Genomic DNA, 19,501 nt, shown 5'->3' with positions numbered 1-19,501 from the left:
ATATCGTTCCGTTCAAGTAGGTTTGGCTAAAGGGGACGGAGCGGTCCCTCCTTCAAAATAACGCGGAGTCACGGCAGCAAGAGACTTGGGATTTCTTTTTAAAACGTGTATTTAGAACTGTAACGCTTACAATTTCATTAAACAATCTTAGTACAATGTGTTTAACGGTATATTACAGAACAATGTGGAAAATGATTTAATAGCAAACCATGGAAATGGAATTAATTATAATACCTGCAGTGTCAAAGTCACTAACTTGTTACCTTTTCCAGTCAAAAAAAGCCCAGCAGTCATTCACACTAAATGATGCTTTGGGTTTTATCCAGAACAAAAGGGTATGATTTCCACAGAGAAAGGGCATTCCTTCACAGAAAGAAAATGCATAACAATAACATTTTCAGCTAGCAGGTCTATTCATACATCTATTTAGATAAACTGGTTTAAAAAAAAAAAAAAAAAAAAAAAAAAAAGTTTAGACCAGTGCATGGTACCTATTAATTTTTCAGCTTAATTGTAATTCTTTTTGGGATTTGGGGCTTTCTTTTCCCCTCACTCCCTTTACAATTTAGCAGAACCTGAGTTTTGAAAAAAAGTAACAATAACGGGTTTGTCTAATGAGCAGTTCCTCAACTTTAGCTTTACTGACAAATATTCAATACGGGACAGTTTTCCTCTGTGGAGCCTGTTGACAATGCACCATTACAGATCTGCAAGTAGAAAAGGTCATTCTCACATTAAATGCACAAGTTTCAATATCAGAAGCAGGACATCAGAAGGAGTTGTAATTTTTCCAGTCACAGGTGGATTTGCAACATTCACAAAAATTACACTTTTTTTTTTTTTTTTTACATTTTTTGTATTTACATTTCAGATATAAATAGTGAAATTCTTTAAGTTACATGTTTTAACTTTGCTTCACAATTATTCTACATCTGCAAGCTTTCCTATATCAAACCAACCTCTTTCCTCCATCACGAATGTGGAAGTCTGGCCTCTAATCAGTAATAATTACACTAAGCCTTTATGATGAAAGGTTGACTGTTCAAGTATTATATCATCTTGAAATTTTTGCCTCAATTTAAAAATTGGGGCAGCAAACCAAGCCACTTAGAAATGGTAATAAAAGAAATTAACCTGGGAACTCAAGAAGCCAAATAATTTATTATTAAATTCTATCAGTATCTTTCTTTGGTAAGAACTATGCAAGAGGATGACCCAGCCCCCACCCCGAAAAAATCATGTAATATGTGACATCACAGTGTCTACTCTGTGAAGGAGAAAGCCTCAAAAAAATTAAGGAATTTTGTTCAGTTAAGATTGTTGAGAGCAGTAGCTCTTCCATGCATCCAAGTATGCAAACAATGGAGGTTTAATATGAAATTGCAATGGCAGGAATTAACGATGATCAAACAAAACAAAACAACAAAAAGCAACAAACAAAACCAAAAAGCCACCAGTGAATGTGCTGCTGTATGCTCTGTTGTGCTGCTGGCACAGGTGTGGAAAAGCCTGTAAATTACACATAAAAATCCAAGATTTGGATAACCATATAATCCAACTCCAAATTCTAAAATTCGTAGGAAGCATGAAACAAATTTCTCAGCTGCCAGACAGAAATAAAAACGTCGTCCAAATATCTGGATTTTTTTATTCTTTTGCCCCGTGTTGTGATGCAAGATGTGGCTGAAGGAAGAAAACCCAGTAGCTTACACAAAAATTACTACAGTGGCAATATAAACTAGCTGACACAAGCTTCACTGTACATTTAAATTGATACAATTGTCTGGTGCTTCCATGGCCGGTACACCTTGAGTGCCATAGGTCTCCTTGGAGTTAGAATGTTACAACGAAGACTAAATCAGGTCATAATCCTTTAAAGTGCTTTCATATCCAGTTTCTAATGGGGTTTTGTTTTCCTTGCTTCCATACCGAGCTGTCACGTGATGTTGACTTCCAGGACATGGTCATCCTTGCTGGGAATGACAAGGATTTGCATACCCGTGCTGCAGTTGAAGACCTGACCCGATGAGAAGGATTGCAGGCGGGGCATCGGCAAACCTTTGTGTTCCCCACTGGCTGCAGAATGCAGGCTGCCTCTGCTCCTGATGCTGCTGCTGTCAGCTTGATCATCCACATTCTTGTCCACGGAGAGGTTATCATTTTCAATCCAGCTATCTGTTTAAAAAAAACAAAAAAACCAAAACAAAACCCCATGGTTTCATTCTACAGAGTGATTAAACAACTTAAAATTTTTATCACAGCTCAGATGAGCAGTTAACTTACCACATGCTACCAGTTGCAGATTATCTCTGCTGAGGCAGCAGTCTGTGCACACTTTTGGCCAGCAGCAGATGTAACAGAGTGAATTCTACTGTTTTCTAAGGAAAATTAAGTCTCATTGCCTCAGGCTTGTCACAACTAGAAGGGTGCAGACTGGCAGTTCCTGGAGCACTGCTAACAAGTGGTAAGGTGCTCGCATGAGTTAAATCTCCCTACAGCTCTGGGACTACTCAACAGTACAGATACTCTAGGTGGCTGTGATATTTTAAGCTATTCACCTGATCTATATACCACAAATTTTCAGTTCTTTTTATTTCTATTTAATCCTTTCAAAAAAAACGGGGAAAAAATTCAAAGCTAATGGACACACAGTAAATGTGCAGTTTGCAGACATACTACTGCAGTAATATACAGGATTATAAATCCAGTGTCAACTAATTTGCACTATAATCTTTAAAATTAATATAAGAAAAAATGCATTCATTATTCCTTCTCACCAATTAAGGCTGCAACTTGAACTCAAAGTTTCCATTAAAGCAATGTTTTATAAGTTTCAAATCAGAACGGTGAGTGAAGGTAAATAACAAAGATGCCTAAGAGTACTTGTTCAACACACTTTGCTTTTCTCTTTACATAGGAATACAGGAGAAGCAGAATAATTTTTGTAAGTAACTATGCAGTTAAGATAGCTTTACCAGCATCAAGCTGCATGGAGTGAGCGGAATGGTGAGGGAGGTATTTAAACAATCTGACATCAGGAAAAGGGAGGTATCCAGCAAACAGCGGCATCACTTCCATGTGGACTTTGTGAGTTGCTCGAGCTGCTACAGGCATAGATATCACTCCAGAACTTTTTCCACACACTGCCCAGTTACTACTGTTGTCAACAACTGCAAGAATGAAGAGCAAACACTATAATAAAGATCTTTTTTAAAAAAAAAAAAAAAGAAAAAAAAAAAAGGAGAACCCTCAGTATAATTTTAGAGCACTTTTAAAATCAGTATTTTAGCAATATTGAAAAGACCACCAGCTTTTATGTATGAAGAGTGGAAGGTAAGGAAACAGCCCTAACAGCCCTACACATAAGAGACCATAGTTTGGACTCGAGCAAGTATCCATTCAGTCTAAACAGTCCATTCAGTCTAAACAGCATTAACAGTCCACTTGAAAACAGATTAACAAACAAAAACAGTATTCTCAGTCTAGCAAAATGAAAAATGCATTATTGAGCAGCCACACTCACAGTAGAAGACTACATGGCATAGGAAGTCTGGGAGAAGTCATTATCAAGACAGAACTACTGAGGAATTTTGTCAATAAGCATAAGAAAAACATTCTTACCTTCATACATGAGTTTTGTTGTGCAATATCCGTCTGATTCTGTTAATGCTTCATCTCTGTCAACCTCTGAGAGGTCAGCAAGTCGGGTGATTGACACCTCTAAAGAGCAGAGTGAGCCTGTTTTACAATATTCTGCCCCCAGTGGTGGAAAAATTTCGGTTTTCACATGATACAATGTCTGTCAGAAAGAAAACAGTGCTGTTACCAAGAAAAAAGGGGTGTTTTATTTGTGTTTAAACTGAACTGGACAATTGATACAGTGCAGAATTAACTTTACATTTGACATCCATTAAATCTTTTCAATGAAAATTCAATTATATGTAACGTTCATTTCATTGACTTGCTCAGTTGAAAAAATACGTACACCAAGTTTGATTCTATTTTTGTGAATACCAGCAGTGAACACACCATTTCCCCCTCCACTTCTGTGTTTTAATTCAGCCTTTCAGTGCTCCTAAATGGATTCCAATCTTATACAAATTTTTACTAGTTTCTTGGCACCTCATTTTACAGATACATCACTCAAATTCTGAGCAATACAGGAGAAGTACTTCATCACTCTTACCATCAGTCTCCAGAATAACAGCACCCAAATTACCAAAGTGGTAATTTTTAATCATAACAAAATGAAATTTCTACCAAAAATCACCCACTGTTTAATGCAATTGGTCCTCTTTTAAGACTCCAAAAAGATGCTGATACAGCTGCCAACAAATGCTAGTTACATGCTGGTAAATAAACAAATATCCAAAATATTGGTCAATGCCAGTAGGTATAAACAGGTGGAAAAAATAGCAACACTGAACACAGAAAAAAGTATTTAATAAAACAAGAGCCTTCTCACATTGCTACTTTTTACCCAAGTATCAAAAAAGGGTAGAACATCAGTGAATTCTGAGACGAAATAAAATATTGTTGAATTTCTCTAAGAGGAAGGCATATATAGTCTATAAGCTTCCTAGCTGACCAAAGGAATAAAATGTTCGTCCATAAAGGAAAAGAATAATTTAAGTTAACGACCTAGAAAACCCTAAATATTTTATTAGATGAGCTCATCTCAAGAACTAAAAAAAACCAAAAAAACAAACAACAAAAAACAACCAACTCAAATGCTTTCAAAAGCAAAGATTTTTTTGAAACTGCAGTTTGCTTTGAAGAGTGTGGTCTTAAGCCAGCAGAGAAAGAGAAGCTCAGTAATCTAAAGTCGGTCTCCCCAGCACAAGCCCAGGAAGGGAAAACCAGAAGAAAAAAAAAAATCATGGACACTTGCACAAGTGTTATGGTTTTCTTTCCTACCCCCAATCCCAGTGGCAAGTATATGATTACACACTATCATATCAGGCTTCAGTTCTAATGTTGAACAAGCTGACTTTCCAATAATTCTAAAGTATGTATCAATTTCATTACATGAACAGAAGTTTTTCGTATTTCTTGATTTTCCCTTTCCATAGATTAGGAAGCTATATTCAGTTAACATTCATCTGTTATCAGTTAACATTCATTGCTCTCTACAACTCCCTGAAAGGAGGGTGTAGCCGGGGGGGGTTGGGCTCTTTTGCCAGGCAACTCTCAGCAAGACAAGAGGACACGGTCTTAAGTTGTGCCAGGGGAAGTTTAGGTTGGATATTAGAAAGAATTTCTTACGGAGAGGGTGATCAGGCATTGGAATGGGCTGCCCAGGGAAGTAGTGGATTCTCCATCCCTGGAGATATTTAAAAAGAGACTGGATGTGGCACTCAGTGCCATGGTCTAGCAACCACAACGGTGGTTCAAGGGTTGGACTTGATGATCTCTGAGGTCCCTTCCAACCCAGCCAATTCTAGGGTTCTATGATCTATACTTTTTAAAGTACTTACAAAAAAATTTTCCACTTGGAATTCATAGGTGAACGGCTTCAGGGTGAAAGACTGTTCTTCAGAGGTAGCTGGACGAAAGCTGACTGAAAACAGGCACTGCAAGGAGAGAGGATGCTCTTTTGTCCACTTCAATTCCCATACAAAGAATATTGATTGCTTACTGTATATGACCTGAAAGAAAACATTTACAGTATTAGCTCCTGACTTCCTCTCAGAAAGAGGTGGAAATGCACATCCGTAAGTTTTTCTGTCCTGACATTAATACAGTTTACAAGAAAAATTTACCTGCTTAATGTTAAGGAAATCATTAGAGAAAATATACAACCAAAATAACTAATGGTGGATTTTTTTTTAACAATCCACATCTAGTTAAAACAAGGGATAGGCTGCACTGTCAGAATCAATGTTCCAAAAGGGAACACTACACAATCAAGTATACGTGAAAATTTTTTATCCAATGTCAAACTATAATAAGGATATTAATAATTTTTGTATATACTTTTCCTGGACTAAGTTCACCTGAGATGACCATTCACCAACAATGACCAACTTAATATCATGTTCAGACAAGGGTGAAACTTCAAGGGGACTGTTTTACAGCTGTATTTAACTGGTCTCAGTCTCTAAGAGGTTTTTTTTCTTAAAACATAATGACATATTGGAGCTATAAGATCAACAAATTAAATGTTAACAATGATCTACTGTTACTGCATTTGTATAGCTGTTGTTCAAGCAAGTTTACAGTGCTTTGCATGAGGCAAATGGACAAGTTTGGAAACTCTTCTAAATCTTTGCAAGTTCTAGAATTTAATCAGAGATCTATGGGTGTAAATGCCTTCAGTTATTCACAGGACTACAAGGGTATAACCTAACACGTTCTATCAGCCTGGCTTACAATCTATGTCCAGCACTGCTAATAATTTCACTAACAAGATCTTGCATCTACCTGTCCTGCCAATGAGCTCATAAGCCACCATGTGAATCTTTACCTGCTGAGATTCAAGGTTCAGAGGTACCAGCTGCAAATCTGTACACTCTGCAAAATTTTTTAGGCTGTTGTTTGAAAGCTGGAAACAGAGTTCTGACAAATTCTGTACACAGACTTGCACATATTTCCTGAAAAACATGACAGTTTGTTCAACAAAAGCTCAATAGTTACACTGAAAAAAGCACATGTCCTTAAGATTATTTTCAAAGTGCACAGCTCAAGCAAAAACAGAATGGTAAGTGTATTTGTTTCTTTCAATCTTTTCTTTAATACTTAAAAGTCTGTAGAAACAAGGCTGTAAAACAGCATCTTTCATATTGAACAAAACCAAATAACTACACAGAAATAGGTTACTCTTGGTTTATCTTGTGGTCTTACTTCCAAAATAGCTAAATTTAAAAATTTGCTTTACTGTTTTGAAGTAACACCAGAGTAAATGCATAAGCTCCAAAGATACCAAAAACCCAATTGAAAAAAAAGGCTGCTATGACTTAGCAAACTCTAATTCCATATCTTGTAAGAAAGAAACAGTAAACTACTGAATGAGTACATTACCGTTTGCCAGCTGACAATAAGGAATGCTTGGCATTAAAAGGTAAGCAGAATGTTAATGCAATAATAGTGGAGTAGATCGACCAAGGACAATCAATGGTTACCTAAAGGAAAAAGGGAAAAAAGTTCTTAATTTGTAATGGTCTTTGGCATAACAATTTTGCATTTCTTCTCCCTTCTAAGTAAAGCTTTTCTCAGTAAGTGTCTACATCTAATGCATCCAGAAGGGGAAGAAGAAAAAACAATCATTAAAAAAAATCAGTATGACAAAATATTAGGGTTTTGTTGTCCTGTGAGTGTGATCTCAAAGAAGCCTTTCCTGTGGAAACTGACACATCTGGTTCTGAAGACTACAAATAAAGGAATGGGAACAGAAAAGAAAAAAGGGAAAAGGACATTAACAATATAAAAAATATCCTAATACAATAATTGGGCAAAAGGTCAATATCAAAAATTGCTGTAGGACCTGTTACTGAAACGTCTTTATGGAATTTTAAATATTAAATACAAGCTCAAAATATTTTAAAGAAAATTTAATGTGCCTTTGTTTTAAATTGAAGTAAGCTTGAAAAAAAATTATATGTTTTGTCACACGAGGTCATTTCAAGCAATGCTGGACTATAGCTATTCCTTTTTCCCAGCCCTTCCCACACAAGGATAATATTGACCAAGTTTGCTGCTATGTAACAAGGAGTAACACTGTGAAAGGTGATGGTTTCGAAATCATTTTGCTAGCAGCTGAAGAGCTTCTTTCTGTACTACTGATTTTATTCACCCTTCATAGTGAAAATGAAAAGGAAACGTTACCTCCAACTAAACAATGTGAGATCTTGAAACACTGCAGTGTTAAGTACCTCAACATATTATACAGATTCTTTGAAAGTGGAAGAAATATCCTTCCTATGAGTCAGATGGGAGAATTTAAAGACCACCATGCCACCTTTTACAAAGGCAAGTAACTTTCATCCTGTATAAACTGCGACTGTAAGAACACTAAAACTCAGGTTCATACTAGTGGAACTGCTGGCACTGCAGTAAGCATAATGTATATTTCTGCTTACATTTATGCTTTCTTCACATTTATAACATTTGCTATGATTTTTGCATGCAGGTTTTTTTAAGGAAAAATTAGTTCAACGCAAGCAGGTGCATGTGTCCCCATCATCAGCATTTCTATTTTGTGAAGCTTGTGGCCCTGTGATCAAACAGATCTATTAATAAAACCCTAAAATTACATCTTACTTTTTGGTCAACAGTAGCCATGCAGTTGTCTTGTTTCTGCTTCTCTCTTTTTTTTCTGTGAACTTCTTTATTTATAGTATTTTCCTTCTCCACTGCAGACTCTGTAGCTGATGGCAAATACATGACTTCTAGTTCAAATTCAATCACATGATATGCAGGAGCCACTGGCAAACTGATGCTTGTGATCTTCTCAGAAGACTGAATCCTTAATAATGATTCTGAAATCTTTTCTATAGTTGAGCAGAAAGGAGAGAAAGAAGTAGATTTAGAACCCATTCATCCCTTCCTGGTTTTCATTTTAATCCATAACTATGTAATGAAACTGATCTGTTTAAATTAAACATTGGCCAAAGAAAACGCCCCATATTTCCATTGAGCGCCATGCAAAAACCTGTTTACAACTACTTCACAATAAAAATGGTCTTGTTAAAATAGAGTCCACATACTAACTAAAGATCACCGTGATTCACTTGGAAATCATGACAGATGCTCACCTCAGGAACAGTTTCACCATCCCTAACGAGTTACATCAATGAAAGTAAAAGTTGTCCAACTATATTTGCTGAAAAATTCATCCTACTACTTTGAGGGTGAAAGTTTAAGGCCCTTCTTGCACTCAAATACTCAACTGCAAGTCCCTAGAATTGTTCTTAATAATGACTACTGAAAAAGACAGCATCAGTATTCTTAATACTGCAAGCACAGGTTTACTTCAGGATTACTGAATTTTCAGTCATTTAAAGATTAATTATTTTTACTTCATTACTTACCTCTGGTGTTGGAATAGATCACTGCCTTGCTCTCTGGATGGTACAGAATAGGCATGGCATCTGCATTACTGAGCTGCAAAGTATCCCCATTCTTCATGGAGTAGTGACCAGTGGTCACCGTGAATCTCACCTTCTGGGGAATGCCAGCCAAGAGGCTATCTGAAGAAGAGAGCAGAAACTGTCAACAGATTCCAGTACTCAGTATAGAGGGTTACAATGCACTGCTAAGGCCCCTGCAAAGTTCCCAGACAATTTGTTACACATCAGGGAACTAAAAAGCCTAGGGTTTTGGTGTTACACAACATGCTAAACCTCGCTCAGACACACTGGTGTGGAGAAGGCATTTGTTTCAACTTGAGTGACAAAACCCACTGTTTCTTGAGTATCTTAGATTAGCTGGCTCACTTACTGTGTAGCTCTGGCAGCATGAAATGCACAAAAATATAACAATCCCAAAGAACTGACTAAGCTTTTTGTCAGGTTCTGCCAGCTGTAGACAGCTTTATATTTTGGCACCTCCATTGCCAGTCATACCCACATGCTATAAATGCATAATCAATGTAACAGGAATGCCAGCAGACATACAGACTCTCAGGTATTTGAATATCAGTTTCATAGGGGTAGCTAATCTGATCAATGCCCAGTATGTCTCTCTTTCCTTCACCACACATTGCAGCCCCTACAACTGGAATGATGGTAGAAAATCCTTGTGTAGTGAAATGAGGCAACCAGGTGCCACTAACTGCCAGGTAGTGGGCATGAGCTTGTGTCAAGCCCACCTGTGCCTGATTAGGGCCTTTTATTGGCCCCGTGGTTCTGCTCATGCACAGTGGGGGCCTGCCCTAATTAGGCACAAGTGGGCTTGACACAAGCTCATGCCCACTCCCTGGCAATTAGTGGCACCTGGTTGCCTCATTTCACTACATCCTTGAATCATAGATAGCACAATATAAACAATATATTGAATAAACTCTGCAACTGCCTCAGTTAATAGCCTGAAAACAAAATCACAATTAACTTCCATTTATAAAATTTAATAAACTCTTAATAAACTCTTAATATTACTTCATGTAAGTAATGCCCAGCTGCCCACAAAACCGATTGATGGATTCAGTACTAAATTTCAGTATGTTTATATTATCACCTCTAGTACAGAACACCAGTTCTTAAATATTTCTTGTAAATATTTACTGCAGCATCACAAAACTGGTCAGTAAGGAGCTCAGTCAATTACTCAATTTAAATATTCACCTCTCCTAATCAGTAGCAGCTCAGATCACAGCTAATATTTCAGTGACACTACACATTCAAATTCATGTTCAAAACTGACACTATGCGTTTCAGATCCAAGCACTGGAACTCATTTTTGAAAACGAGCCATGACCAACAGAACATATTTGATGGAGAATTCAATAAGTGAGAGTTTATTTTGGACTTGAAATGAAGTGTAAGGCAAAAAATTCCTGAGGAATGTTGGAGCTAGAGTCCCACGAGAGTACAACAGCAATCACCAGAACAGCTTCCGCACAGCAGCCGGACCTACCGGTCATTGGTTCCACTTTCAGCTGGGGCTCCTGAGAATAGACATCATACTGCACAATTGGGTAAATATGAAGGAGGACAAACTGTACTTTTCCCACTGAAGTGCACAGCTGCCTGAGCGTGTATGTCCCAGGTTCTTTGGCCTTTGAAGAAAAGATTTGAATGGATTTTTCAATAGAGAAAATAGAACAAAGCCTCTGCTAAAGCACAACACGTTTTCAAGCTCATTTTTACCATACACTTTGCATTTGTAAATTAAAACAGAAGACCTGTCCTTTGAGTAAGTGACAAGATTTTCATAAAAGAGCACCTTTTGTCTCATTAGAAAAAACATCATTAAGTATCAAGAACCAAGAACCAGAATAAGTAATACAGTAGCTATGCTGTCAAATCATTACTTTGAGGTGGTTTTGTTCTTGCTTGTTGGTTGGTCATCATCCCCCTCCAACTGTCACATAATAAATATAATTGTATTTTAATGTAAATACCAAAGTTACATTTACTAACACTTATAAAATCCTACATTAATAGTGTAGTACATAAATATTGATGTTTGATTTAATTAAACCTAAAGAAAATTCAAAGTTAGGACAAAAATGTGTAACATCTTAACATTCAAACCTCACACACCTATTTATAAAGCAAATCCTGGCTTAAAGTCAGTATTATGCATTTTGAACATTCAAGTCACTAAATTTTAACCCTTGAATACTTTATAAACAGAAAAACGTGAGTGAAATCTTTCATAACAAATACACACTTTAAACCACAACTTGAGATAAAAATATCAGTTTGCAGAATTTAGATACTGATTTCTGGTCTCTTTTAAAGCTTGAAAAAAATACAATGGAAGATTTTTATCAGGATAAATAATTATAATCATCAGTTTCGGATCTACAAAAAGAATAAAACTCCCTGTGCATATTAGAAGCTCAGTCATCCCTCTTTCTGCTAAAGTAATGCAATTAAGCATTACTGTAAGAAAATTTAGAAAACAAGTTGTCAGCAGTTTCTATCCTCTGGCCAACTAGGTAATCCAATAGAAGTGAAACAGTATACCACTATAATTATAATGAATTTTTAGTAAATAATCTGTAAATATTGCATCTCAAATCTCGAGAAGCTTTCATCATGTTACCTGGTAATACACTGCCAAAATAAAAACACATTCTGATTTTCTCTTTAAGGATAGATCAGGCATGCTTTCAACAATTATATAAAGATATGTAGAATTCACAATGAGGAGTCTTCCTGTGCAATGTTCTTTCAAGAAATAAAGGTTGGATAAATAGGACAGCATAAGGCTGTCCATCTTCCAGCAGCCACCAGAAGCATGCAGAACAAGGCAATTTTAAAGCACAGCTATATCTAGTTTTTCATCCATAACTCTTCTTCCATGGTTTCAGATTGCCTCCTGACCAATTATGCCAAAATGCCAGCTCAGAACAGTCTCTAAGAGTTTTTTTTCAAGCAAGGCTCCTTCACCTGAAATCCAGTTATACATTCATGTTAATTTATTTTACAGAAAACTGCATTTGCAGTTACCAAGACCTCTGACAACTCAAAATCCCATTAATTTGTCCCCATCCTTTGAGAGAATGAGCAACCTAGAAGAATTAGATCAGGAGGTAGTTCAAGTTATATTATTGTGATTTCACATTCCATCATCAGGGACTTGACTCAACTTCCACCTCGAGATGCCTGCTATCCACACAGGTTCCACAATGTGTGTGTGCGTGCACCAAGCACGCCTCTCTAGTGCTTTCTGCCCCAGCACTGGAAGAATGGAAAGGTTGAGTACGTAAGCCTATAGAAAGCTTCACTCTAATCAAAGTCCCACAAGAAGCTAGAAATTAAAAATTAAAAACTGAAAAGAAAGAAAAAAAAAAAAGAAAAAAAAAAGGAGAAAGGTAACATCACAGAATCTCAGCTGTGGAGCACCTAAAATACATGCATAGATTCTTACTTAAAAATTAGTGAAAAAAAAACAAAACAAAACCAAAACCAAACCAAACCAAAAAGAGCCAAAAGCTAATCTAAATCACTCAGAAAGTGGCAAAGCTAACAGGTATATATATCATATGTGACTGCAAAACACTTCCCCTCTTCACAGCATCCACACTCTTTCCAATATTTGGATTTCTCAGCATCTTCTAACTCAAATTTTCCCTACTCTGATGCTCATGTCTGTAGCACTGAACCTTACTAAATACTTCCCTATGAAGGGTTACAGACATAGGGAAGAAGACAAAGTATTTAAAGAAACCTAAAGAACAGAACAACACAGTAATTTAGGCCAGAAGCTCCTACTCCTGGAATTCCAAAGAGATGGTGAAGTCTTGCTTTGGAAAATGCTGGGCATTTCACTTCACAACCAACAGGATGGGTCTGCTATTTTCCAGTTACTATGCATCTAGTAGCAATGCAACATGAGCAGAGGTAATGAGCACTACAGTCCTTAAATATTTCATCAATTACTGGCAGTACTTAGCCTGCTGGGGGAAGAATGGGAGGAAAAAAAGTATTATCCCAAGTATTAAGCTAACTTAAGAGTGCAATTCAGGAGGTGAGAGAATTTCATGTACAACACTTCATGGCAGAAGAACTGTAATCTGTTTTCTGAGGGTGGCATTTACATGATGACACTATTTACACAGGTGTTTGCTCATGCAAAATTGGTCTTCCTGTAGCAGAGAATCCTTATGTTCTTGTCTTCTTGTTTGTTATGTGATTAAGATGCATAAAGGGGGCAGTTTGAATTCTGACATCTTCTACGTTCCAATAGTTGAAGCTGAGCTTTACTTTGTCATACCCCTTGCAGGTAGGTTTACTACATCCAGCAAATGAAAAAACATTATACCACCCTTCATGGTGTAACAGGCTATCAACCAAAGTTAAGCACATTGCCGTTTACTATGGGTTGGATAATGCCTTCCCACCAAAATTTTGATACATTATTTTCAATTAGCTCAACATCAAAGGCATAATTCATGAGCAGTACAGATTCTCATCTATGAATTTATCAGTTTAATTTTGGAGAGCAGTTATCAAGATGTTTAAAGTCAAAGCTTTGGAAGGCTGACTCAAATAACTGCAAATACCTGTACATTTTGGCACAGACAACAGCCTTTTTTCTAGAGAAATTAAGGTTGAGAAAAATTAAAAGAAAGCCACATGGGGAATGGGCTCACCCAGCCATAACAGTAAGCAATACTTGCCAGCACTATGCTCTTCCTCAGCCAGTGCTTTTTGTAGTTCTTTCATGAGTTCACTCAACAATAAGACGTACCTGAGTACTGAATGTTATTTTATTGACCCCTGGTTCCAGTATTAGGTTGTTGCATTTCAACACATGAGCCCCATCTTCTAAAGTCAGCCCTGATGGAATATCCAGTGAACTGCTGCTCTCCTGCCGTCGCAGTAGCATGTGCACATTTTTGCAGATAATCCCTGCTGTGTTCAAAGAGTTATCTGAAGGGCTCCGTTCATACATTTCATACAGCTCCAGAGCTGGCAGGTTGTTTTTTGACAAAGGGAAGCCAGCAACTTCATTTGGAAAGCTGATAACACCATTGGAAGTTTTGTGCTTAGTGAGCCACTCAGCTGTTTTCCTGTAGCTATTTTTTTCAATGCTGAAGTGAACATGGATGGCGATCTGATCCAACCGGACAGGGATGGGCATTTGGCTCAGCAAAGTCAACTCAATACACAGCTTTCCACCCACGTGGACAACAGCATTTGGAGGGTCAAAATGTAGAGTCTTCAGCTGTGCAAAGGAGTGCATAGGCAATGTAACCTTTTGACCTGGAAAGGCAGAAACAGGGATTTCATTCTCCTCCAATGCTGCTGGAGATCAGCAAAACTTTTCCATTAAAAATTCAGTCCCTTGAATTCATAGAATCATAGAATCATAGAATCATAGAATTGGCTGGGTTGGAAGGGACCTCAGAGATCATCGAGTCCAACCATTGAACCACCGTTGCGGTTGCTAGACCATGGCACTGAGTGCCACATCCAGTCTTTTTTTAATTAAACAGATCAACAACTTTCCACAATGAATCCTCTCCCAAAAAACCAATACTTTGATATTTTAGTTTTATCTTGCATACAAGTGAGAGAAGACACTGAGATTTTTTTTTCCTAACAGTTACATCTATTAAAATTTTAGTACTGAGGCTATTAAAGACAACTAAACTAAGAGATGGTGTCTCAGAAGTTTAACACTTCACTACTACATGAAATACTCCAGGCAAACACAGTAAGATAAAGTGACTTGTTTCCCAGAGTGCATAAATTAAGAGCAAGTACAAGCAAGGACTGATACTCTATTAGCTTTACCATAGAAGGGTCTTTCATTCTCTTTTCTAGATTCCAAAATTCGACACTGAGGCAGGACCAAAATTTAAATAAAGCAAGTCTAAAATAACTTATTTACAATACATTTGTCAAGAAAAACTTCTGCATAAAAAAGAGCAGTCTTCAGATCCACAGGAAGTAATCTGTACGAATCTGAATAATAATTAATATCTGAGAACAAGGTATTACTGAAGTAGCAGGAAAAATAAAGAAGTAGGATGGTCAAAATAATAAGCTGCATGTGGATGGGAACAGATCTAACATCAAGATCGAAAAAGTACCATCACAGAGCTGCCATCTGTCTGTCAGCAAAGTAGAGAAAAAAATAAGCTGGGAATTGAAAAAACCCAACTGAAAATAAATTGTGAGCTGTCAAAGAAGAGAGACAGGTAAGTGAAGGAAAATAAAAGACTTTCCAGTATTCAGGATGAAAATGTTAATTACCTTTCTACCCTTGACTACTCTTAATTATTGCATAAGCTTTATAAACATTCTCAAGATGACAAGTGAAGCTGCAGTGGAAAAATGGAGGAGGTTATCCAGGGAGGTAGTTGAGGCCTCATCCCTGGAGATACTCAACGTGAGGCTTCACAGGTCTCTGAGCAACCTGATCTAGTTCAGGATGTCCCTGCTTACTGCAGGGGGGTTGGACTAGATGACCTTTAGAGGTCCCTTGCAAGCCAAATTATTCTGCAATTCTATATTGGTTCAGGAGCTATACACAAGGTGATACAACCAATCACCCAAAGGCTTCCAATCTCCTTTTAGGGACAGATCAGATTAGAACATCTTAAGTATTTAAGAAGCAGACTTACCTTCATTCTCTGCTTGCTGGTTGGCAAAATCCAGGATTTCTTGGCAAAAGCTTTTGCGTTCATCTTCTGATAGGTGATTATCGCCAGCTAAAAGGCTGCTTGTTTGAAGATAACTAACAAAGTTAAGGAAACATGAGGTAGAAACCTAAAGTATTCAAAAAATTGACTGTGAGACTCTTCCAAGTAGCTTTTCTAATCATTTAATGTGCAACCTGCTTTCCATCATCACCACACCCTTCCATGAGAAAAGAAACAACGGAAGATTTGTTATCATCTGAGGATACTGCAGTCTATTTTTTGCAGACTTATGATTCTTTATTAACCCTTGCAATCTCCCCATATTTAAAACGATTAGTGAACACAGAAAATTCATTATTCAACAAGAGACAGATGCAGCATGGAAGTTGTGTTGCATTACACTGCCCAACCTTTGGCTGAATAACTTGAGTATTTGATTATATTCTAATTTACATGGCTAACAACCTGCCAGCTGTTGCAGTGCCACTTACCACAACTAAGTCATAAGATATTCTTTATACTTTTAAGTTCTGGCAATACAAATGTTTCTTTAAGCATTTAGCTAAGCCTGCAATATTACTCACTCAGATTCTTTAAGAGCCTTTGCACTGAAGCAACAAAATTTAAGGGCATTTGAAAGTGATGTAAGAGTTCTCAAAGAAGGCAGACATTTGCAACGTTTAAGGTTAGTTCTAAAAAGACCCAAACAGAAACCAACAAAAAAGAACTAATCTCAAAATACTATACAAATTAGAAATCAGGAAGGGAAAAAAAAAAGCAAAACCCCAACAACTTATTAAAAAGCTAGAAAAGCTACAAGGAATATTCAAAAAAAGGTCCTTCCTTGCAATTTCCACAAGAACTGTGCTGCAGAAATCATTCTGTTCAGCTGACCACACCAGTTTCAAACACCTAGAGGAATTCAGTTTATTACTGTGGCACTAATGAAAGCAGTACCCTTCCTCCAAAACACCAAAAAACCCCAAAAAACCCCAAATTAGCCATAGTGAAGAATGTGAAGCCTTTCAAGCACTGAGAGAATAATTAGGCCCAATCCTAAAGTATTATTTAGCATTTATGTGGCATTTAAAGAGATTTCATTCAAACATTCAAGACTGAGCTTTAACACAACCTGAAAGTAAACAACAGCCACCCCCCTTCTGAAGCAGAGATCAAAGCCATAAATAAAACATAAATAATAGCAAAACATATTCAAATACCACAAAGCCACAAAATTTTCTTCTTCCAAGCCCCTTTCAACATTCAGAAAAAGTCACCATTACAAATACCAGATGAGTCCTTGCCAGCTTAGACACTGGAAAAAGATGGAAGCAGTTATAGAAAGAAAGCACAGAAATTAAGCTCCTTCCTATAGGAAGACACTTTATCATACCAAATGAAAAAACAGTACTACAGAGAATCTTCCATAATGATGAAGTACAAACAGAATCATAAAAAGCTTCTATGGTATCTGCCGACCTAATTAAAACCTCACACTGCCCATGTTGCCCCACTCTCTAGACAATTTTAAAATGGTTAGGAGCAGCCAAATGCAAAAGGGTTTAAGTGAACCGTATGTTTAAAAAAAATTAATAAACTGACCCAACCCTTCCCAAAAAACCACCAATAAGAAACAACTAATGGCTGTCTCTACCATTAAATAAAAGTATCATTTTCTTCAGTCTTCATTTATCTGGCTCCAGCTTTTAGAGGATACTTTTCTATTTGGCCAAGGTGTTTCTGACACTCAGCTAGCTGTTTTCTTGTATGTGTGACAAGCAGTGCCCAACCCTCAGCCAGGTAAGTTTTCAGTGCTCCTTGAAGATAGACTTCTGCCTTCTGTGGACCTTTCTTTCTCCTTGAAAAACAAAGAAAGAAGTACAGAGTGATATAGGAACCTTTGCAGCCATGAAAACTCTGTGCAATTTTAGAAACTGGTGATGGGAGAGAAATACTGGGTATGAATGCAGAACAAGATGTTATTTATTCAGCTGGTAACTGATCAACACATTGGCCTACCTTGATGCAATTCACTTAAAGAATCAAAATTGCAATTGTAATTTAAGTACTTTAAGTACAGATCTATCCTCAAATCAGAGCAAGTGAGGTAAAGCTGCATCCCACAACTGTGACAAAAACCATCTCAAGCTAAGCTTCTTACACCTAACTAAAAATATGCTTACTCAGCAATTTTAAACCAGCTTTTAAAGGCCTTGATAAAATATCTTTTTATCACTACGCAGCAGTTGCATAGTAGTCTTTAAATGTAATATTATTCCTTAGATGAAAATTTAGGAGAATCTGTCACACCTATATTATCAGGCTTCTTTAGGTGAAAACCGTGCCCAAACATGTTTTTAAAAAGAAAAAAACCAAAAAACAAAAAACCCCAAAACCAACCCAAAAGCAACACAGCAACAAAAAAACCCCCCAACAACAAAAAAACCCCACAACACCTAGGACTCCCAAAAATTTCTGAATAAGAATAATAAATTGAAAAAGAAAACCAGTGCAGGAGGTTCATAGAAACACACATTTATGCAGTTAAGGTAACTCTAAACTAAAACCAGGCAGAAACTACGTTACAAAGCAGGATATAGTAAATACAAAGCTATCTTTCTTCCCCACATTCTACTGTGCTTTTTTCTCTTGGAGAAGAAAGGATCAAGCTAACACAGGACAGCTAAAGGTAAGAGTACTAAATCATGAAGTGAGAATTAGGGATTGATATAAATAGACTGCTGTTGTTTTTTGGGGCTTTTTTTCCTGAAACACAGCCTGAAACTTAGGGTATGTTTATATTTTTTGAATAGTATTTTAAATTACTTTTTAAATACACCATATTCCCTTCAAATATTATATTCAAACTTTTCTAAGCTAATACACTTAACACATTTTAAACTTTTATTTACATATAAAACTCTGCCAGGTCCTTTCCCACAAGCTTAGCTGAGCGAATTCTTCCAATATTTGTGTACATTTCAATGGTGGCATGGGACAGATCCTGTTGAAAAGAAAAGAAACTATTTTAAGCTTTGTGTTTGTATTCTAGTAGCTATGTGGTATTTCACACAAACTCATAGCCAGTAACTAAGTTCTTACAACAAAATGACCAGAATGAGTCATTCATTTCCCCTTGCTCCCAGCACATAACATCTGTTGCACATCATCACTTTTTCTACAGTTGGTCATCATCCCTTGCCTGTGTTATAAATAGCAGAAGGAAAGACTATTAAAAAAAAATAGATGAGGCAACTAAAGCCCACCAAAATAATAGATGAGAAGCAGTTTTAACAACTTGTTTACACTTGAATCTTGATCTTTTTTTAAAGCACTTATTTCTCAGTGACTATATTGCATTAGACTATCATTGCAGGATTATGTAGTGTATCATTCCAGCATACACCACAGCGTAACAAACTTAGTTATGAGTCTATGGGGTGAGCTCTAATATTATTCTAATACTACAAAACCAAATCAACCACGCACAGAATGTGGAACATGATTCTCTCACTAGAGCTGCAAATAATACTAAGTATATGAAACTCTGCAGTACGTAAACACACAATTAAATGCAAAATGCTAAATTACAATTGGTAGAAGTATTTTTGCAAGTGTTTAAAGGATTTTTGCCCGAAGCTATGCAGTCCCAGATTGAAGTTTCTCAATTACCTTCAAGCTTACTTTCCAATGCAGCCACACTGTCTACATGTCATCTACCTTACCTTGTAATATGAGACA

General features: G+C 36.9%; 1 protein-coding gene across 1 annotated transcript in view; it reads right to left on the bottom strand.

Annotated features, from left to right (window-relative positions):
* Window positions 1-91: 91 nt before the first annotated feature.
* The window catches only part of TRAPPC10 (trafficking protein particle complex 10), a 42,476-nt gene continuing 23,066 nt past the window's right edge, over window positions 92-19,501 (bottom strand). Inside the window, exons 11-23 of the mRNA XM_030456185.1 lie at window positions 18,673-18,764; window positions 17,478-17,618; window positions 15,743-15,855; window positions 13,861-14,375; window positions 10,573-10,714; window positions 9,030-9,188; window positions 8,260-8,489; window positions 7,021-7,121; window positions 6,467-6,593; window positions 5,478-5,648; window positions 3,622-3,799; window positions 2,976-3,170; window positions 92-2,175 (exon numbers count right to left, since the gene is read on the bottom strand). Coding sequence (XP_030312045.1) covers window positions 1,937-2,175; window positions 2,976-3,170; window positions 3,622-3,799; window positions 5,478-5,648; window positions 6,467-6,593; window positions 7,021-7,121; window positions 8,260-8,489; window positions 9,030-9,188; window positions 10,573-10,714; window positions 13,861-14,375; window positions 15,743-15,855; window positions 17,478-17,618; window positions 18,673-18,764 — 2,403 coding nt within the window. The 3' untranslated portion in view covers window positions 92-1,936. The remainder of the gene's footprint in view (window positions 2,176-2,975; window positions 3,171-3,621; window positions 3,800-5,477; window positions 5,649-6,466; window positions 6,594-7,020; window positions 7,122-8,259; window positions 8,490-9,029; window positions 9,189-10,572; window positions 10,715-13,860; window positions 14,376-15,742; window positions 15,856-17,477; window positions 17,619-18,672; window positions 18,765-19,501) is intronic.

The sequence above is a fragment of the Calypte anna genome, chromosome 1, assembly GCF_003957555.1.
Source record: "Calypte anna isolate BGI_N300 chromosome 1, bCalAnn1_v1.p, whole genome shotgun sequence".
NCBI lineage: Eukaryota > Metazoa > Chordata > Aves > Apodiformes > Trochilidae > Calypte > Calypte anna.
The sequence above is the reverse complement of the archived record's forward strand: the minus strand, read 5'-3'. Positions and strand labels throughout refer to the sequence as shown.